This window comes from Anthonomus grandis, chromosome 1 (assembly GCF_022605725.1).
Source record: "Anthonomus grandis grandis chromosome 1, icAntGran1.3, whole genome shotgun sequence".
NCBI classification, from domain to species: domain Eukaryota; kingdom Metazoa; phylum Arthropoda; class Insecta; order Coleoptera; family Curculionidae; genus Anthonomus; species Anthonomus grandis.
This window is the reverse complement of record NC_065546.1, coordinates 46,716,495-46,740,059: the sequence shown is the minus strand read 5'-3', so window position 1 is coordinate 46,740,059 and position 23,565 is coordinate 46,716,495. Positions and strand designations below refer to the sequence as shown.

The 23,565-nt window shown below is 30.8% G+C and overlaps 1 protein-coding gene across 2 annotated transcripts in view; it reads right to left on the bottom strand.

Annotated features, from left to right (window-relative positions):
• The window catches only part of LOC126736162 (chaoptin-like), a 186,026-nt gene that overhangs the window by 19,260 nt on the left and 143,201 nt on the right, over positions 1-23,565 (bottom strand). For both annotated transcript variants that reach the window (XM_050440393.1, XM_050440399.1), the window contains exons 3-4: positions 15,888-16,032; positions 2,438-2,548 (exon numbers count right to left, since the gene is read on the bottom strand). In XM_050440393.1, the coding sequence (XP_050296350.1) occupies positions 2,438-2,548; positions 15,888-16,032 (256 nt within the window). The remainder of the gene's footprint in view (positions 1-2,437; positions 2,549-15,887; positions 16,033-23,565) is intronic.

The following is a 23,565-nucleotide window of genomic DNA, read 5'->3' as shown; positions in this document are numbered from 1 at the left end:
TGAAAAATCTGCCGAAAAAGCTCTTTCAGGACATGCCTATTCAAGAGCCATCAGAGGTCATTTTCTCATTCAAACAGCTTTAGCTTCCATAATTTTTGAATCGCTTCAATTAACAGAAGAAGAAAAAGCAAAGTTAGATGCACTTTTACTAAATTTAGGCTCAGTGACTTTCAAAGAAGATATGCAACATTTGGAAATTATTGAAATTAGAAACAAATTTGTTAAAGAAATTGATGCGATACAACAAAGAGGTCCTTTGTACGCAAAAATTATGCAAACAATACGGGTATTTTGTTTAATGGGTAGCCAGACAGTGACGATGAAAACTCAGCTGCATGTGCGATAAAAACTATTGAACGTTTACGACGAAAAAATACGTCGAGTTATCCTTCTTTTCATATTGAACCACAAACTAAAATAACAATTGCCCAAGACAAGTTTTTGTCGATTGGCAAAAATAAAGTTGAATTAATAAAGAGGTTGTCTGCAGCCTTTCGATTTGAAGGATATTCGATCAAACAAGCTAGAGAAGACGCAGATGTTTTAATCGTTTACACAACAATAGAAATGGCAGAAATTAATAAAAAAACTGTCATTATTATTGGTCAAGATATTGATTTATTAGTTTTATTACATCAATTAAATGTCAAAAATCTTGCAGTTTATTTTTTAAAAGCAGGATCACAAAATGTAAGTGACTGCTTATATTCATCAAATAGTTTCAACTTCTCAAATTACCGTTCAATCGTTGCATTCTTACACTATTTCACCGGTTGCGATTCAACGTCTGCGTTTGCTGGAAAAGGAAAGAAGAAAACAGTCGAGTCGCTCATGAAAAATACAAATTTAGCTGAACTAGTACAGCCTTTTTATGAACAGAATTCTGATCCAAAGCTTATTGCTCGAAATGGCTGTGTATTGATTGCATCTATTTACAAATCAACTAAATCAACCTCATCTCTGGATGATTTGCGATTTCAGCGGTACCAGGTATTGACTATAAAATCTACGTTTCAATTGGAAAAGTTACCTCCAACTGTTGGAGCAGCTAGCCAGCACTGTTTTAGAACGTATTATCAACTGCAAACCTGGCTGGGACATGAATTAAGCGCTACCAAATGGGGCTGGAAGGAAGTAGTTGATGATACTTCTAAAATACTCGTGCCTCGCTTCACTGACATCGCAGTCATACCTGAAGAGCTGTTGAAAAAAATCTCGTGTAATTGTAAAACAAGCTGCTCAACAAATAGATGCGGATGCCGCAAACACGGATTTAAATGCACGGTATTATGTGTAAAATGTCAGAATTCAGATAGTTGTTGTAACACTGAAAAAATTGTGGAAGATCTAAGTGATTCCGAGGATATTTCCTATGAATTAGAGCAGCCAAGTATTAATTTGGATCCAGAATGTGAAGAACAATTCAGTGATATTTAAGAAGAGTATGAAGATGAAGGAAGCACGAAATTCAATGAAAGTACGGATGATGAGCAAGAAATTATGATTTTGCCTAAAAGAAAAAGATTGATGTAATTTTGTAATATTCCATAATGTAAGCTGTGATACGCTACATATAATAAAAATCTAGTTTCGTATAAAAATTATAAAATTTTCTTCTGTACTTTTTTCTGTAGAATTAAATTATATAATTAGTTTTTTTAATTTTATAAAAATTCAAATAAATTATTAAGAATAACTGTAAAATTTACAATGTTAAAAACGATTTTTGACTTTTTTGCATGTTTTTTTGTTAAAACTGACAAACTAATGATTTTTGCGAAAAATATTTTAAACAAAAGTTGTAGACAATTTGATTTTAAATAATTTTTGTCTCTTGTATTTTTTTCGAAAAACAATTATTTTCTATGAAAATCGAGAAAATACGTAAGAATGTGATTGTATTTACACGGTGTACAAAGCCCAACTGTGCCCAATTAAGTTTCCGGTAAAATAATGATACATAGATTCTTTTGTATTTGTTTTCGTAGAATCGAATGGTGTAATCTGTTTTTTGATAATTCATTTGATGATTGTGCCCCCCTCTATTTCGAGAAGAAGCCAGGCAGCAGTTCTACCCCGAATAGATCTTATAGGTCGCAGAGTAACTTCACCCTTATTTTAATCTAACCTAATCTTGATCATCTAAAGACGGATTGAAATCTTTATAAATGTTTTGAACATTTGATCAGATCAATTACTAGCAAGTGGATTCCGAGCTTCTATATTAGAGAACCTGTAACTGATTATTATTTTTTTTTTAATGAAGTTTTTTGAATTGAAGTAGTGGTTTGATTATAAGTATCAAATCCTAAAAGCAGTTTTTTCTTAAAAAATCTTTAAGTACATTTTTTTTTAATTAAATTAAATGTAATTAAAAGTGAGTAAAAAAAAAGTATTTTGTTCTTTTTCGAAATATTTAAATAAATTTATGTCTTACCCATGCAAATTCAGCCAATGAAGATTCTTAAGTTCCTTAAACGCTTGAAATGGTATTCCTCCTAGCTGATTGTAGCTTAGATCCAGGGAAACTAGGGTATCCAATGACGAACTGTAATAGAAAAGAACAAACAAATTAATTATTTTTTTATTAAAGCACTAAACAAGTATGTACCTTATTTTAAGCCAATGTTAAAAAATATCTCTTTGAAAACTTAGATTTATTAAAATATCATTAAAAGCTCATTTTTAAATAAATAAGTGGTCTCTTTCTGAATTTAGTTTCCCGAAAAAAAAAAGCTTTTTTAGTAAAATGTAGTTTATCGCAGTTTAAATTAAAAAGAATAAATTAAAGAAAGAACTGTATTGAAATTATATACTAGAATAATTAGTTTAGAGGCTTTATAGCTCTAATTATTTTCCACCAAAAACTCAGAATAATAATTTAATAAACTCAAATACGTTTCCATAATTTTTGTTATCACCCTCTAAATCCACTTGTAATAACGTCTATGCCAAAAGAAAAGTGAGTTTTCACTTAAAGACTCTAGACAAAAAAAGGACCAAAGCGGAAAGTCATTACCGATGCCAGAACATAATTGACCTTGCTGAAATAAAATTCGCCCTCCTTTTTCTTTAACAGTGGGGGGCGAATAAAGAAAAAAAATTCAAATCAACTTTTTAGGCAACGGAGATTGAAATTAGGCGTTCGCGAATGATAAAACGATTTGAATTTAAAAGAATTACGCATTTGATCAATGATGAAAGCTTTTAGAATTTTATTTAATATTCTATAGAACGTCCTATGGAAAACAATGCTCTATTGTTTTCACGGGAAATCCATTTAAGTTTTGGGAAATCATTCTATTATTCTTCAAGAGTTTTAAAATCATCTTGAAACAAAGTTTCGTAGTGTTCATTTAGATGCAAATTTAACTTGAAAAATATTTTTGGGACGTTCAATAATTCAATCAAGTTTATTGGTAATAATAGGTAGGTATAATACTTCAATACTTAAGACTTAAGATTTAAAATTGTATTACGCAATTTAAAAGGTTACTTTGATATGATAGAATCGTTAAAACACAAGCTAAAAGTAGAAAAATACAAACGTAAGCTAAAATTATTTTAAAATCTATAAATGAATAAAATTGTCACTAATTACTTAATACTCCTCAAAAGTGTACATATCACTATTAATTAGGAATGTTTTCGTTCTTAACAATCGCACTGGGACCCTAACAGTGTACCCGGAGAATATGGAAAAAGGGGGTTAGGAACTAACCCCAGGTTTCCTTGAAACCGGAACAGGGGGGTTAGCGATTGACCCCAGATTTTTGTGTGTGTAGGTGCTTTTTTTTTAAGTAATAAAATCAATGATCTTATTAAAAAAAAAAAACATTTTATTATTATAAACATTTTATTAGCCCAAGTTTGATAAAATCGGCTAAGGCGTTTTTAGTATACAGGGTGTGTTTTAAGCCAATTTTTGAACACCCCCACCACTTTATTTTTAGAAATACAGCAAAACTATTCAAATAAAAAAGGTTCGGATTAGTCTCTACTTTAATAATCAGCTATTTTTTTGTTAGGTTAATTCAGCAAAATTTACAGAAACATCAGTTTTCTTCATTTAAGATTGCAGTTGCGCCCCCTAGCGGCCATTTTAGAAACTTGAAAATATTTTCCAGGTCATTCTCTTGGCCATTTTAGTCATAAATTTTTTTATCGCAAGCTTCTACGATGAATAGTTTCCCAGATACAGTACCTCGCATTCTTATTTGGCCACCCTGTACAAAAATAATATTCGTATATTATGTAAATAAATTAGTAGTTTGCTAATAATGTTTTTGTAAACAGGTGCCTGCTTTTTTTGCCGACTTTGTATACAAGTGAATGTATATATATTTTATAGATTTTAAGGAAATGTGACCTCAAACAATTTATAAAATTGTTAAGTTTTTTGTATGTTTTGTTGTATTTTTTATTTTTATATATTTGTATTTTTTGTTTTTTTTTGTATATATTTTGTTTGTATGATTTATTTAAATAATAGCTTCGTCGACAAAATTTTAAATTTTATGATAATAAATCATTGATTGATTAATTGATTGATTTAGTTTTATATTGTAATACGGCTTTACTCCCAATCTACATGTTAAGTTTAATTTTTTTATTTTAGTCATATTTAGTGTTTGTTCTTACTATTTTATATTAACCATAAGTGTTTAATTTTTTTTTGTATTTTAAATTCGTTTTTTATTACTTATAGGTATTTCAATATTTTATTTATTATTTTAACCTACTGTAATTTATATAGTGCATATTTGCTAAATTAAGAGATATTATTATTATTATTATTATTGAAGGCAATATTCTTAACTAAGAAAATTAACCAGATGCCATTTTAAAAATTTGTACACATATTCTCTGGTCAATTTGGTTAGACACCTATTTTGAGCCTTTCTCCAAATTCGTACAAGATTTTTAAAAAACATATATTTTTTGAGAATTTTTTTTTTCATTCACAACGGTCATAACTCAAAAAATCTTAAAAATGGCATATTGACAACTTGTACACATATTATATTCCCAGGACAATTTGGTTGGACAAACGTTTCAGCGATTTTTTATATTTTTATAGGATTTTTAGAAAAAAAATTAATTATTGTATTATTTGAATATTTCATTGAATGTATACTTTTTTTCATTGATAATGCTCATAACTCAAAATAGTTTTTCAAAATATTGATTTTTTTTCTAGATATTCGACACAATATCCTGAACGAAAAAAAATTGACCAGATGCCATATTACTTATTCAGCGTTTTCTAAATTCATACGAGATTTTGAGGAGAAAAAATATTTTTTCTAAATATTGATTTTTTTTTCTAATCATACGACATATACACTTCCAAAACATATAAAAAACCCTATTTTAATTTTTCGCGTTAGCCTCCCATGGGCTCTTAATTTTCCACTGTTCTTCTTAGGTAATTTTTTCAACATTCATTACCCTCGTTCAAGCAATCCGACTTCTCGCTATTTAAACTAAACTACGGCCATAAATTGCCGTAAGAGGTACGTGAAAAATACCCTGCTCGACTCGGAGTAGTCTCATGATACAGGAGTGTAAATTACCAATGTTTATTTTCCAATGGCATATTTACGACCCCGTGACGTGACCTCACCCTAATCAATTCGCGTAGGGCGCGGGCCCTCTCGCCAAGGGGATATGACCTTAATTTGTTCTATAAAACGTTCAATGGCTTGCCCCTTTTTATTTAAACGTCAAGCGTTATTAGGTATTTTTTAACTTTAGACCTATGATCGTCTTGCGGTTGTGAAAAGTCGGATAAAAGTTCAGCTAACGGATCCTAGAGGAAAACACAAATTACCACATTCACACAGATACGTCATAACGTACGAAAATCTTCTGGATAATTGGTCAAATTTACTCTGTCTCCACACTTTGTGCACTTCGTTGAATTGATCATCTTCCAGAGATCTCTATCTTGAGCTAAGTGGGTAGTATAAGCTGAGCTTTTTGTAGTGTTTCCCTGTTTTATTTATTTTATTCATCACATTGGCGATATGCTTGAATGGCGTCTATCCATGTACCATGTGAAGTCTCTTTAATGACGAAGGTTGGTGGCACCACAGATTGAGGACAGCAACAAATTCAGTAAAATTTTGTTTTGTTAAATTATATTGATTAATTTGTCTGGTTATGTTATTGCAGTTGTATTATAACTACAGCAATTGAGTTTTATTTGCTAAATTGGATATTTTAGTCATTATATCTACAATTTTTAATAGCCAAAAATCAAACCCAATTTCACATAAGCTTACAGAAATTAGGTGGCTAAATATGAAGAACAGGTTTATTCTACAAAAAAAATGCTTCTTCTATCCTAAAGGAGAAAATTCCAGAGTATCTTTTTGATAGACTAACAATTCGAACCGACATTCACAATTTAAATGTAAGACATAGAAACACTATAACTATACCAAGACATAGGAAAGAATTATTTAAAAGGTCTTTTACTTACATTGTGACTGTGGCTATGGATAATGTTCTCGGCTATTCGTTTTCCTTTGATTGGTATAGGAAAAGCCCGTGGAATATATTGTTATCAAGTCAGACTCAGCGAGTATGATCTACATGGTATTAATATTTTAAGTTTATTAAGTACAATTTTTATTATTATTATTTTTTTTGTTAATATTTAATATGTTTTATTTTATTTCATTTCGAGAAATGGTCGCGAATGAAACTATTATAATTAATTCTGTTTTTATCTTTGTTTTGTTCTGTTCTCGAGCTATATAAATTTATTATGTTTTTGTCTTTTAGTAACAACATTTTAAACCTATATATGTATATTTTGGCGTGCTACTAATAATAGTTATTCTATTTTGTCTCGATTTTTTTTTCTAGTTTAATAAGATATTGGAGAAGAATTGGCACTTAGTTGCCTACCAATACTCCTTTATTTACCAGATATTGTTGTAGGATTATTGTGATATAATATATTCTTTTTATTATATGGTGATAAATAAAAACTGTTTATTATTATTCTTATTATTATTATTATTAATAATAAATGTGTATCTAAATAAACTAGACAGATAACTAGAACAAATTAATAAATCTAAAATATTTATGTACACTGTTTTTATTTAAAACACTTAAAAGATATACATGAGTTTTTCTTTTATTTATTTTTAAATTTTTGACTATTTTTTTGTTCCTTTTAGAAGCGAGATTCAATTAGGGCTAAGTAAGGGTTTGGTGTTATTAGATAAGATATATTTAATCCTAGAGTCTTTATATCTAATACCGTTGATTAAATATTTGGGTAATATTCAATCAACGCGCCAACTATATCTTATTTGACAAAATATAATGCAATATGCCTGGAATATCCCACGAATATGCCAAATATCGTATATACAAAAGCAATATTCTTGTCATATATTTAACGTGCAGAGAATATTAAATTTTAATATATGTTAGATATTTCAGCGCCATAAGTTTCTTTTTTGGGTAGCTATATTTAATCCAATATATATTTTATTTTTGCATTAAAAATACAATTTTAAAACTTATTATTGTTTAGATATATAATTGCTATATTCTCTTACCCAATACCTATTAGTGTTTTCAACTAAAACTCGTTTATTTGTTTAAAAAGAAAATAAATACATAACCATATAATTTCTCAACAAACTACAACGTATAAACAAATCATATGAAATCTTACAACAGCGATTCCGATCTATTGTCCGGTCACCATCTCTCACTCTCTCTAACTCGCTCCTTGTGTGTGCGAAAAACGTGCTTTCCCTGTTACTACCATTGCCATTTTATTTTAGGAATAAACATAAATTCGAAGTAAGTATCGATACATTGAACATATATAACCAATGTAACATGTATCCGATGCTTAAGTTTGTATGATTAAACACTTCTTTCATAATTCATTACCATATTTTTATTTAATATTGGGGATGAGTCATTAAAAACAAAATATTTTTGATCCCGTACATCGAAGTTCCAAATAGAATCGATACGTCATGGATATCCCTGTATTTTTACCTCATTCTTATAAATGTTGGTTTTATGTGAATAAAGTGTTTTTTTACCTTTTTTAAAAGTTTTTCTTTAGTTTAATTTTGAAGAAATAAAAATACCCAATACTTGTCACTTTGTAAGTGAAATCTGATTTCCCTAATCTACTTAATCCACCTTAAGTTATACACATTAATTTTTGGATAAGCATGGTCATTTAAAGAAAAAGTTATGGTTGGTTTATTAACATTTTTTTAAGGACTTCTCTTTTTGTAACCAGCATGACATTGTAAAACAAATTTTTCAAGGTAACACTAGCTTAATAATTTATAATTATTTAAAGGATTAAAATGAAAAGCCAACTTCAAAACCACAACAACAATCTTTTAACAATCAAGTGTTGGCCATTCTAAAAAACAGAAAAAGTTTCGACAATCTAAAATGTTTTCAAAAAAGAACAAAAATCTTGAACATCCTCATTTAATACTCATGATGCACAATCAAAATCATTTTGTTATTTAACTTTTCAGCTAACAGATAGCGCTAGATATTAGATAGATAGAGCTAGATATTAGTAGATAATATCTTATTTTTAAAAAGTCAATTCAGCTTTTTAAAAATCGCTGAATTTAAATTATTTTAATTATTGCTGAAATATTTTTAAAATACCTAAGCTAAATTACCTGAGACATTTTGATAGTAAATGTTTTTACAGTCTTATTTTATTTACTGACCCATAACTAAAATTATGTTATTTGCTTAAAGTAAAATTATAGATTAATATAAAACCCTTTAAAGTATTATTTGGAACCTTAATTGTGATCATAACTACTGTGATAATCCATATTTAGTACTAATAAAGACTTACATATTTTGAATCATTAGGATGAAAAAAAAGTTTTTTACTAATAGGCGCTATTGTTTGTAACCTTGAAAAAACTTAATAATTTTCAACGTATAAAAGAATCCTATTTCGTTTGGTCCTTACAAGCAGATTTTCCTCAAACAAAAAAAAAAATTAACGAACAAAAACCCGCACCGTCAGCAACCGAGCCTTTTAAAGTAAAAACTCATCTAAATCCGAAACGCTGAAAACCTTTTTTCCAAGGTTTTCGCTGTTTCCTCGGAGAGGATACGAAAAACGTTTTCCGGGCGTAAACTTGTTAATAACCGCACAAAAGGAGAAATAAGAATTCGTATTTTCGGAAATTTGCACGGGTGACGGATGGGTTTTTAATCAGGAGATTTTGTTTAAAATACACGGTTTTCGTTTAAAATAAACATAAAAGCGTTATTGTTAGCGGTGGTAAAAAGCATTTTTTAGGTCGTGGCTTTTTTTTGTTATTAAAAATGAATAGAATATTTTGTAATTTATTTTTTTTGTATTTAAAACAAATAAACTTAGAATATACTTTAGTCTTTTATAAAAAAAAAACATATTTGCTTGATTATCTTGAATATTAGCTTTTTTTAAATTTAACTTTCCTTAAAATTAATAATAATAATAAACGTCTTTTTATTGCTTAATTGCGTCTTTTCCCTTTACCGGATTATCTTAATCGATTTATATTCATTTATACTCGTACTTAAAGAACATTCTGTTAAGATTCTAAAAAATAATAGAAGAATTTTATTGGGAATCTTAGAGGGACCTGATTCAATGTTAAGTGGAAAATTATAGTTGTGATTTAGATTCGCTAAATAATCATTAAGTGATTTTAAGTGAATTAGTGAATAAAAGTTTCGTGTTTAGTGTTCAAGTGTGTTTAGTTATTGAACCCACAGGAAATCCGTAACAATTGGTAGAAAAGGGATTAAAAAGGGAACGCAAAGTATTAGGGAACCAGAAGCTCAAGCGAGTTAAGGAAACGAATTTTTAAATTTTCCTGGTAAATACGAGAAACGAAAGAGCCGAGATGGACCAAATGAATAAATTCATGTCCAAGTTGATGGATAAAATAAAAGAGCGACGATGATAGACGAACAGCGAAAAATTGAAAATGAGATAAAGGACAAAAGGGACTGTGTAAACAACTTACTTACAGTCCGAAATTACCCGGATAAAAAGGCAACCATTACAGAATATAAAGCCTCCAACGTTTGACGGATAGACTTCTCATAATGTACAAGCGTAAACCTGAAGGAGCAGCAGCAGCCAATGGCTGAGATAATGAAGATAAAGCAACTGCTTTGGTGGTAGCTCTTCGGGCGTCGGCATTAACATTGCTCAAGACAATGCCAGCTTCTCACCAACGAGACTATGAGAAAACTTGGGCATAGCCTTAGAGAGAAGATTTGGCGACCAACATCGAAGGCAGCTATACGAATCTCAAGAAAAGTCTAGACCTCAAAGAGCCAAGATAACTTCACAAGAGTTTGAGGCAGATATAAGATGGCTTATTCATCTGACCTACTTAGAAGCCTCTAAAAACTTCAAGATGAACTTATTGCTCAATATTTCGCAGATGGCATAAGAGATCAAGAAATCCAACGAATGCTAATGCGTATCACCAAATCTGAAAACAGCGGTGAAGCGCTGGCTATAGCACTTGAAATTGAAGCTGTATATACCATTTTTATGCTAGAGATTAGAACTGGATTTATCGAAGAGGATAAGGGTGATGTTCTACAAAATCTCTCTAGTAGATAATAAAGATCAATAAGATATTAGGGTAGTAATTAAAAGAGGAGCCTCCTCATTGCCAATATATTCATCTATCGATGTGAACGAACTGGTAACGTGAAACGTGACTGTCAAGTCCAGATGCGATCTTGTTCTCCATCCAGAGATCGAGGAACCTCTCGCATCAATATCCGGCTGGGAAGTCTCACTTTAAGTGACAAGGTATTGGTGGCTGATATAGAAGATAAATTACTTTTTGATCCTTATTTGACGGTAGGCTAAATATTCTTATATTCGGTTCGGAAGAATTTATTTTATCCAGTGTAAGTGAAGGCGCGGCTGCTATGAGGGTGGTGGCAGCAGATGCTGTTCGAGTGAGTGGTAATACTAAGAAGATTATTTTTTGAATTACTTCTGAGAAGATTGAAGAAAAATTCTGGATAAGAGAATGTCTGTAAATACCTTGTGGAAAAGTCACTGGAGAAGGTGACTTTCATATAAGGATTGCCAAGATCTTCTCTAATAGCCTGCAAGGATGATTTGATATATTTGTACCAACAATTAAGATCTATGTCCAGATGTGGAGAAGGTTGCGCGATTTATGTTACCAAGAGACTCGACGCGAATCTGGACAGCTTCGCAAAGGATTGGAAATAGAATATAAAGAAATAACAACATTATCCGGTTAAATTAGGCAAAGCCGAAAAGTTTATCACAGAGCACAACAAGATCTTTGAAAAGCCTAATGGTAAATTTGGAAGAACTGGAGTAGTTAAGTATAATATAAACAGTGCAAATTCTCAAGCAATCCGTCAGCCACCTAGAAGACTGCCTGCTTTCAAATAGTCCATGGTCTTTTCCAGTCGTCCTCGTGGCGAAAGAACATGGATCAACAATCAATCAAAAGATTCTTTGTCAAGAAAGATAGCTGCACACTTTCTAGAACTGAAGATACGCTTTTGACTCTTGCCGGTTCAAGCTGGTTTTCGACATTCGATCTAAAGTCGATATTGGCAAGTGGACATTGAGAAAGAAGACAAGGAGAAAACTGCGTTTTCTACTGGAAATAGCCTCTGTTATTTCAATGTTTGGCATTTGATCTGAGGTAATGTTCCCACGTTTAAGAGGTTAATGGAATTTACTCGTATACTAAGAGGACTTGCATGGAAGACATGCCTTGTTTACCTTGACGATATTCTCGTAACAGGACAAACTTTTGATGAACACATGGAAAACCTAAAAGCAGTCTTTAAGAAAACTTAGAAAGTCCAGCTTAAATTGTACCAGCAAAGAAGTGCTCGCTTTTTCAACAGAAAGCTAATTTTCTTAGCTATGTGGTATACAAAGAAGGAATACAAACTGAACCGAAAAAAATTTAAAGCCGAATAGGCTGGCCGCGACATAAACATGAGTTAAGAAGTTTTCTTAAACCTTTCACATACTACCGAAGGTTTGTCGAAGGATTTGTTAATATTGCTGCGTCCTTGCCTAGGTTGACAGAACATAAATCTAGATTTCAGTAGAACAGAGAGTGCGATCTTGCTAAAAGCTTCTTAGGGTACGTCAACAACGGCGCACCGCCCTAAGCCTATACCATAGTATCGCCCCTGCCTCGCATATATGCGAATGAATATTAAGACATTTGATTATGTCTTAAGTAAAATAGAGAATAAAGTAAACCTATCTTGGAAGAACTGTCATGCTCAACCAATAGTAGTTGAAGAAAGGTTAATGCTAACACTGCGGTAAGTTTTATAAAATGTTTTATTAGTAATAACATTGCTACTAGCAAAAACTTTAAACATTATATTTTACTTCATATTATTTATATATTTTTTCTTTCCACTTTGATATTTCTATTCACCCCAATTTGCGTTATTGGTAGAAAAGGGTGAAGCGCATTGCTGGGACGAGATGTCACGTTGATGGTGATTATCGGGAATGATGTTCCGTTCGGAACTATGATGATAGGACTGAGTAGAAGTAGACCTATGCCAAGTATGTCCAGAAATTTCGTTGTTGGATAACTGCATGTTCTGCTCAGAGTTTTTATGTAAATACCGAGGTAACGATGTCAATAAAGTAGATGTCGTAGGTGATGGTCCAAGAAGAATTAAATTATTTAATGACTGAGTGTTCCGTTGAGAATTTTCATGGACATTTTGAGCGGGAGTAGATCTTTGCAAGGTATATAAAGTAGATGATGGTCCAGAAGAAACATCAATGTTTAATAACTGCATCTTCTGTTGAGACTTTTTCTGAATATGACGAACAGGAGTAGATCTTGACAAAGTGTGTAACGTAAATGAGGTTCCAGGAGGAACCTCATTGCTTAATAACTGAATGCTCCGTTCAGAATTTTCATCAACATGATGCTGAACAGGAGTGAATCTTTGCGAAGAATGTGGCCTATTGGTAATTTCATAATTGCTATGCGAAACTTTATTTTTTGCCTAGGGTTCAATACTCTTACATACGGAAGTAAACTATTAAAAAATGATTGGTCTTCATCTATTTCCTTTTTGGACCGATTTTCCTCCTTTTTTTAAGTAAACAAGTTTTTTTTGTTCCGCCTTTAATAAACCTTCTCCGATTGTATCAGTTCTTTTTCCTACTTTTTGGATTTTCATCTTTTTGAGTAATGGAGTAGCTAAAGAAGAAACTGGAGTCGGTGAGCGAGAAATTTCTGCCGAATAGGGTGTGGTGGACTGTGATTCTACCTCGCTGGTAAATTCGTATGTGCTGTTTGCTACGTAGTCCACCTCAGTTTGTTCAAAAGTCTCAGTTTCAATTGTATCAAAATTTCCTGTAGATTGTCTAGGTAAACACTGATCTTTTAAAAAGAGGAGTGACTGAAAATATGGCCAATCCGAATGTTCACTGTCATTGTCTTTAACTCCATCCCCTGAACGCTTCAATGGCATTTCTAACAGATTCTTTTTAAAAGTTTCCACAGCCACCTCTTTCCACAACTTCGATAATAATATCGAATTATGATGATTTCTACTACTTTTGTTTCAGATCGCCTCCCTGGTAAACACACTGGTAATTAATTTATCCTTATCCATCCCGCTAATAATTTCAAAAACAAAGCGAACGACCATGTGCGAGGCTCCGAAAAATACTAAGCTCAATCTGCTCAATTCACTGTGCGATGCGCCTAGGTACAAGGGCAATGCGAAGCGAGGGGCGCTGCGCCGGTATGGCCGCACGCATTGAATTTAATAGTAACATTTGCTTAGCACATTGATGCTAAGGTACAATGCTAAGTGAGGTGCGATGGGCGGTGCTTCGTTATGGCCGCCCACTTATATTCCAGTCTCAAAAACAAGAAAAGTTTATTGTGGATACAGAGCAGTATTGGTAATGGAGCTGTGGTATCACAAGTCCAGAGTAGCAAGGAAACAGTCATCGAGTATTTTAGCAGAGTGTTGTCAATGCCAGAAAGAAATGTTTGCATCATGAGGACCATTTTCACAAATACTTATATGGATAAGAGTTTCTGATTTAGACAGACCATGGAGCCCTAAAATGGCTGTTGCAGATGAGACAACCAGAAGAACAAGTCTCAGGATGGTTAGAGAAATTCCAACAGTACAACTTAACAAACATTAAACTTAGGTCGGGTAAATATTGCAAACTTTTATTCAGGAGACCCCTTGCCAACCACGATGCAAACATGTGCCAAAAGTTGAAGAACGGGAAGCTAAGAATAAGAAGTCATAAATTGGAGGTGTTTAATGTAAACAAGAAATTTAGTCTAACCGTACCTATTTTGCTTCTGCAAATAGATCTTTCTGCTGGTAGCAATTGATACTTATTGCTAGTTAGGTCTTCATAGATTATGTATGTTGTTATTTAATTTTTTGTTAGGAGGAATATACCTGGTTTCATTATAAAGTCAAATATTACTGCACGGTGTTTGACATCGGATCGTTTTTTAATGCAATATACGTAGTTAATATTAGTTACATGATCGAGTACTTCGTTGACTATTGCAGACACTAAAGTCTCAAGGTTTTTAGGAAAAGTTTCTTTCATTTCACAGATGCGAGTGCTATTGCCTGCTCCAGAACTCGGATACTATACGATTTCAGTTAATTGCTCATATAAAGTATCTGCGTCTTAATATGTTGTAGCATCTCTAATATGTGGAGAATCGATAATGCACCTTAGTATAAGAAAATCCCAATGACAGTGGACGATGTAGGTCGGAATCTTTGGAAAAACTGCCCTTTTCTCTGTTTAGCACAAATGGTTGAAAAAACCTGGTAACGCCAAGAGTTTTAATTTTTCGAACGTTTATACCACTTAAATTGATTAAAATTTCCGAAACCCGTTGCAGACTAGTCAACTCCGATTGTATATCTTATCATCAAGACTCTTGAAATCACTATTAAAACCAAAATTATCATAAAATCACTGCTGCGAAAAACATGATAACTTTTTAGTGATTTTCAAATATTAATAAAATCTTACTTCTTTAACCTTTCTTTCAGTTTTTTTAATAAAACTACCTATTATTTATTCATAAATGTTTTGACTAAAATGCACACTTAAAATACCTAATAAACCTCAAAATAGAAAATCAACCACAATAATGGAAATTCGCTTTTAAAACCACCTCCTCCCTCCTGGTTTATTATTAACGGAAAGTGACCCTTCGGAAATTCCACTGTTTTCACTAAATAATTTATAGTTACAATTATCATGGGTCGGTTCAGAAATTATAATTAGAAATTTCTATCGCATTATTCGATTGATTTGAGTTCCCGTTCATTGGATTATTGATTCGCAGTGGTTTGTGGGATTCAATGTTTTTTTTTTGCTTTAATGAGCACCAGTTAGTGACAATAGTTTTGATTAATAGCTTATCATTGTTTTGAGATGCATAGGAATTTTGGTTTTATCTTTCATTTTCTATGGGTACATTTTTAAGAGTTAAGTGTAGATTTACAGAAACTTTGTACAAAAAAAAATATTTAAATCAGGGTTTTTAATAAGTGTAATGATGGATTACTGTTATGCAGTATGAATCACATTATGAAAAAAAGAAGATGTAGAAAATATGATATATTAGAAAAAATAAGTTAAACAGAATGTTTGAGATATTAAAAAGAAAATATCAAAAGAAAATAATAAAAACCTTAGGATCAAATAAAAAAAAGTGTGCTTACTGAAAAATGTCCAACTATAAATAAATATTTAATGAAGGGCTAATTTAAGAAAATATGAATAAATGAACAAGACTTACCTAAATACTCGATCTGATATGTATTGAAGTTTATTGTTGTTAAACACCAGGGCTTGGATTTCGCATAAACCCAAGCTTTCTGTCTCCAAACTATGAATTTTGGAGTCAAATATTTCTATTCTATCGATTTGTTTCGTTGGCATGGCTAAAACAAATAAACCAGTATTAAAAAACGAGAAAAAAAAGTATCTTATTTTATATTTTTTTATGATTTTAAAATAAGTTAAATATTTTGGTTTAAATGTTTTTAAAGAAGTTAAGGTAATTTTGGATTGTGTCGTATGATTTAAAATTTACATTTGAAGTATTTTTTTAATGTTATTTCAAAAACTTTATGCAAATTATAAAATTGTATTCATGCATTTCATAAGTTTTACTGCTGGCATTTCATTTCTTTAACGGTATTTTGATGTCTTTTACTCTCACGTTCATGAAACTTTATCCAATTTTCAATTATTTAATAATTAATCACACGGTCAACATTTAACCTGGTAAGTTTGCTGTTTAGCATAAGACTACGTAAGAATCGACTAGCTTTTAACAATTCATATGTATAAAATGCAAATTCTTCAACAGCCTTTTGTTGACGATTTTGATAAAAGAATTGACTTTTGTGAAATAATGAATAATTTTATAAACGAAAACCGAAATATTTTACAGATTATGAATTGGTCGACGGGGAGCAATTAAATGTCCATCATGATCACCCGATTTATCACCTTTAGATTTTTTTATGGGGGCATTTAAACTCAATTGTTTTTAAAACACAACCTAGTAATTTGGATGATTTAAAAAGAAGAATTATAGCTGCGTGTGGAGAAATCCAGGCAGAAGTTTTTCAAAATGTAAGAAAGGGTTTCCTAAAAAATAAACTTGGGATCCCTGAAAAATAAACTTGTGTCTTTGGAAATTTTTAAATTTCATATAGGGGCAGAAATATAGAGGGTGTGTATAGTAGTATTTATAGTTATATGGTTAAGATTGGAAGCATGCTTCAACTTTGCTCTTTATAATTTACTTTATAAATTATAATAAAGACACATTATTATAATTATTATTATTATACTGTGTAGTGACTATGCTGTGTAGACGCTTAATCCAAAAACTTTAAAATAAAGACGTTTATATTTAAATCTTATATTCATATTTAAGTTGTTATATGGTCATAAGAATTTAATATGCCAACTAGAAACCTCAGACATAATCGGTTGTTTTCACTGCCTTTTTGTGGCTCTAATTAATCACTCTACAATTGAGAAGACTCTAAGATTGTTAAACTTAGGTGAAATAAACATTTTAGGCAAAGTAATGCCAGTCTCAGTTTAGGTATCAAATTATGGAAATTATTATTTTTTATTAAGCTTTTTTTTACTAAATAGTTTAATATTGTCCTTAGGTTTTAAATGAATAATTATGTTGTATTATTCTTTTTTTTAATGGGATTATTCCTTATATTAATAATAAATTAATGAACTAAATACATTTTTATACCCTCACACTTATGGAAAAAGTAAGGGCTCTCAAAATTTGCTATTCAACTTATTCTTTGGCATAATAAGTTCTAAATAATAATTTCGAAATTTCATTCTGACGGCAGCTGCTAGGGCGCCTAAAACCCCAGTCAATGAAACAATCATAAAAAAACCAATAAATCTAAGGTTAGGTAATGAAACCACCTACTTATCGTGAAGTAATAAAACTTTCTAATACCTTTCATAATTATTACGATCAAATCACTTGACTTGCTTTGGAACACGCGAGTAAAGAACCGCGCGGAAGCACAATAGGATTTTCGTTTATATTTCGGGAGCACGCAACAAATCCGTTCGTCTTGTATGCCAATTGTGCTGACAGAAAACTGTTTTTTTCTTAAGCCTTAACCCGGGTTAAATAATGAAAAATTGCTAGTTATCCGATTCGGACGAGAAACGGCTGGTCTCCGTTGATTAATTCGATTAAACAGACTATTAATAAATTAATAAATATTACTTTTATTTAAGTACTTATACCAATACAAATTATATAAAACATATACAGGGTGATCGATGATCAATGGTACGTTAACCGTATATGGAAAATCGGACGTAGTATTTTTTTAAAAACAATGCTCTATCGGTCTAAAATATTTTCAGTACTCCAGCATTGCCGCTTATATAGAAAATGGCAATAAATTTGGTTTCTTAAACACCCGAATTATTTTTAGGTTTTTTGATTCCCTGTTCTGTTTTGAGTCTTTTTTAATCATAGTACCTATCTATATCTATCTCTAGCGGTTTTCAAAAAAATATATTTTGCGTATTTTTTAATTACTAACTATTTTTGTTAAAAACCAAGGGATAACTAATTGTTTATTTCACAGCTTCTTAAATTCCTAAAAAGCTCAAATTTTAGACATGACTTTAAGAGGCTATCTTGATAAACTTCCTATATTAATTCAGCATTATAGAGGATTGTTAAATATTAAATTATTTTTTTTAAATACCTAAAAACACCCTATATTTTATTTTATTTTCTAATATACAGTTAAAATGCCTTTAATTTAATATAACACATTCCTATACTTAAGTAGCCTCGTTTTATAAGTAAATACTTATTTTCATGTAATTTGATAATTTTAAACATTTTTATTTTGTAAATTCCTTAGCTATGAAAATGTCACAATGGCTTAATAAATGACAGTGACATTTTTAGTTATAGTATTGCCGTTATGTTTCATAATAAACCTATTTATAAAAAAGGAACATGTGGAAAGTTTAAGACAATGGATCTAGAATTATACCAAATGGATAAAAAAGCTTATTTATGCTATAACATACTTCATAAAAGTAAAAAAAAATATTATTATAGGAAATTTTTGAAATGGCCCTGAAATAGCTTTTCGGTTAAATTACTTCAAAAATATGTATGGAAAGTTTTAAAATTTTATATTCACAGGTGTTTGAGTTATAGGCATTTTCGAAATGTTAAAAAAAATCGACTCCTCCAAAAAAAAATTTTTTCCTAAAATTTTAATTTTCTGAAAAACGTGTGCATAGTTAAAATATTTCAAAAAAATGTATAAAATTTTAAAATTTTTTTTTTACTGATTTTCGGGCATTTTATGAAATTTCGGAAAAATAAAATCGGCCTCTCCTAATTTTTTTTTTAATATGCTACACATTTTTTGGAAAATGCTTAAATGGGCGCTTAATTAAATTATCTTAGAAATACGTGTAAAAACGTTCAAAATTTTATTTTTACTGGTTTTTGAGATTTGGATATTTTGTATAATTTTTGTAAACAAAATCGACCTTTTCAAAAATACTGTTGTTAAATTTTGTCTCCTTACTTCGATAAACATGAACCGTATGTAATAAATAAAATAACAAAACGGAGAAATGAAAAAGAGTCCTTGGATTACAGATAATATTAGATATCTTACGCTTTTAAGAAATAGAGCTCTTTCAAAATATAAAAGGAAGAAAATTGGGAAAATTTAGAAAGTAATTGGTAAAACTATCGCCAACTTCGTAAACAAGTTACAACAGCTATTAACTGAGAGAAGAAGTGCTACCTTGATCACACACTGTGTCAGGGTGAAATCCTAAAAAACGTTTTGCGCAGGCTTAATATACCCTCAAAACTTATATTTACTTCAGAGTCAATAACTTTGGCATTTTATATCTAAAATAAAAAGGAAGGAGTTGGAAATTTTCAGTTTCAACTTGTATCTCTCGAGAAAGTTAAGGAGGCTTTATTTTCTATAAAATTCTATATGCTGCTATACTGTTGTCCATTTATTCTCTCTTTTGTTGTGCATCTCGCTAACTACTGTATAGCCTAAGGGGTGGAAATCTTTAAGTCTACTTCCAATACCTAAAGTTCCGTCACTAAGTCAATTATTTGAATTTAGACCTATCAGCAATCTTCCTACTATATCTTAAGTATTAGAGAAAGTTTTGAAAAAACAATAGGGATTAATTTGCTATTTTGTCTCCAGTTCAATCTGGATTTAGAAGAGACTACAGCTGTTTCATTAGTAAAATTCAACAAGCTAACGAACGTTTTTCTTAAGATATTGTTCTGCTTGCTAGAGCCTCCACAGATCACTTTTTAACTTTAAATCCAAATAAATGTCACATTCTTCTTTTTGGTAGGATTCAATTTAGAGACTTAAAGTATGAAAGCCTTGTAAAAATTAACGAAAATGGTAAAACAATAAAATCTATTGCTGTAGCTAAAAATCTTGGTGTATTATTGAATGTTAACTTAAGATTTCGTGAACATATTAACAATTGCATTAAAAAGGCTTTTATAAACTTAAAATTGCTCTATAGTCAAAGATATCTATTTAATAAAATCTTAGGAAAGTCCTGTGTATTGTCCCACTTTTTTAATTTTGTAAGTGTTACTATTGGATGACCTATTACTTGCCCATAGTTTTTCTTTGGCAATTTTAGAATCAGTAAGAACTACCTAAAGTGGCCTTGATCTATTTTCTCTCTTTTTACCGAATAGAAGTAGTTTTATCAATCATCTTTTCAGCAGCAGGTTTCTTGTTTAATATGTCCAACAAATCCCTGATATTCTCATGGTCATCCTAAATTCCTTACTATATTGAGTTCAGGCATTTTGTAAACTATAATGTTGTTGGCCCTCCGGTTTCTCTTGTTGACCTTAGTAAGAATAGAATCCATATTTTTATGTTCGGCACACTCGACAAGATTAGATTGTTGCAGATTGATAAAAGTTTTGCTACTCTTTATATCTAAATAATCATGATCTCATCCAATTGTTGCTCTAGAGAGGAAACACGATCCTTAACTTTGAATAACTTTTTAAGCTTAGGAGCAGATCCTTTACAAATATATGATATACAGCGGTTCACAGTGGTAAAGCACGCACTTAACTAGAGCCAATATTGGTACACTTTTTACACCTTATCAATCAAAAGTGGGCCCTTGAAAAAGTGCGAAGAACTTGTCCAGATATACTCAAGATAAAATACTAACTACTGGTAATAAGAAAGTAGCATAGATAGCCCCGTTAAGTACACATAGAGGCAAAAAAATAGTTATAAAAAAGTTCTACTTTTACTAACAGGCACAAGAAATGGTCTTATAAATGCAATATGAGCAAAATAAAGGCCCAGATACAGATTTTACTTAAAAAAAAGGTTATTAAAAGTTTCTTAAAAAAAAAAATGCGATCTTGATCTAAAAATGATCTTGTAACAGAAAATTAATTATTTTTATACATTTCTTTATTATTCCTCGACTTTTTTAAATCAATTCTAAGACAGTTTAAAAACTTTGTTATTATTTTATAGTAAACGTAGAAGGACCATAGCTTTTAAAAAATGTGTTGAAAATAGGTATCTAATAATTATTTCCAATAAAGAAATTTTGGTCAAGGGAAATATTTTTTATCATTTTGGTGAATAAATTTTATGTGTTTTTTTTGAAGAACGTAAAGATTTCAACGCGTAATTGAATATTTCTTTTATGTATAAATAATTTCTTAAGCTATTTAAATGATAAGATATATAAAAAGAAATTTCTATTAGCTTTAACCATTATAATATCTCTATATGCCTATATTTATCATTAGGGATTTATACATAAAATATAATACTGTACAGCCTAATGTTGTTTGTCTATAAATTACTTTTCCCAAAGAAAAAAACTTTGCCGAAAAAATATTATTTTCCATTATAAGTTTTTATATTATTAGTTGTGTATTAGTAAAAATATTATTAAGTAAAGTAAAACCTAAATACTATATAAATACTAATATGGCGAATAAAATAATAACACGAGTACTGGCTTGTTTTATGAGTAAATTAAACTTTAAGCACGCACTTATAAATTTTCTTTGACAAGACATCGTAAATAAGTGCTTTATTTCCATTTTTTTATTAGGATCGATACAAAACCCAATATAAAACTAAGAACTAGAAAAAAATTAAAAATAATGCAAATTAAGCACATCCAACAATACCCTTTTCTGGCACCAAGATGGAATTATTCTTATTTTGTTTATGTTTAAAATTTTATGGACATGCTCGATCCCACAGGTCAAAAAGTGATTATTATGTGGTAACACACGTTGTAACTCTTTATGCACTAATACCATAAGTATAAAACATAAATTCTCAAAAAACTACTAGGCTCTTAGGTTATTTTTCACATTTCTTTTTGATAAAATATGCACTTAATGAGCACCTTTTCACTTAGTAAGTAAAACTGGCCGCTGAAAAGTTACAGGGTCAATGTTTGGTTGGGTAGCCGAGGTGTAGTGTATGAGTCAAGTTGTGACTCGTAGTTTGGGTTGAAGTTAGAAGATTTTCACGAGTTATCCCTATTCCCTTTACTCTTTAACCCTAATAAAGTGTCTCTCACTAGAATCTTCATAACCAACTACTAATCCAAAAGTTGCAATACACAGTCAAGTTGTCAAAGAAAAAGTATGAGTCGATGCTCACTGTCTTTAAGTATACTTAATTTGACATTACTTGCATTGAATTTTGCTTCTAAGCACTTCTTCTTGGAACAATGGAGCTTATACTCTAATCAAAATAAGTTAAATACCTTGTATCAATATACGAGGACGGAACTCATAACTAGAGACATTTATACTCGGAAAGATCGATTTCAGCTGGGTTCAAATGAATTCACAGACCTTCACTAGGTCACTAAGTAACTAAAGATATAGACACGTTGTTGAGGATTATGGACATAAACTTAGGCACTAGGTGTAAACAGAGAGAAAGATAGAAAAGGAGAAACCCATCCTGGGAATAGAATATATAGGACAAAGTATAGTGAGAAAAAGTGTAGTCACTGTGATCGACTCACATATTATCTCTATCACATACTTACTCTTATAAGCATTTAAAGATTAAGGGGAATAAACGTAACTCCTGAGCAATTTTTTTACTTTTTCTGACTTGACTCATAAACTACATCTCAGAAACAGTGACCTAACCTGACTGTGTCAATAACTGAGACCTATTGTAGAACTTGTATTGACCGTAAATGGATATTAATCCAAGATTAATTAATATTGAAAATTTTTATTTTTTTTTTAAATTATTTTTTGGAATGTTTAAATTGGGAAATCATAGGATGGTTTTTTAATAATTAACTATTTTATTTAAAATACATTTTTCCGCGAAAATACGCACATTGTTTTGCGGGCTTGTAACCTTACTGACGTTGCGCAATGCAGGCCAAATGCATTGCCAAAAATTGGAAGGAAGTACGCGCAGTAGTACCTACACACACTTGCAAGTAGGTTTCGTAAAACAGCTAACCGCTAACAGCCTTATACATATTGACCGCCGGTGATTTTCCTGCAGTAATTATTTAACGAATTAAATTAAACTTGTAACGACTTACATTAAACTTTACCTAAAGTGTGAGTGCCTGATATGGAAGGAACGATAAACTGGTAGCGCTACCAAGCCCGACTTTAACGAAGCAAGGTAAGCCATTATGCATTACTAATGTGCGTTCGAACATTCATTGTAAAAACAAAGAACCATATTAAATCTCAATATATCTCAAAAACCTAATAGAGTCGACTAAATCAAAAGTCTGACGACGACAACCGTTCAGAGTTAATATACTTAAAATATTTCCATTTTAGAGTAACCACTTGAAAATCATTGCTTTTCAACCTGTGTGAACCTTTTAAG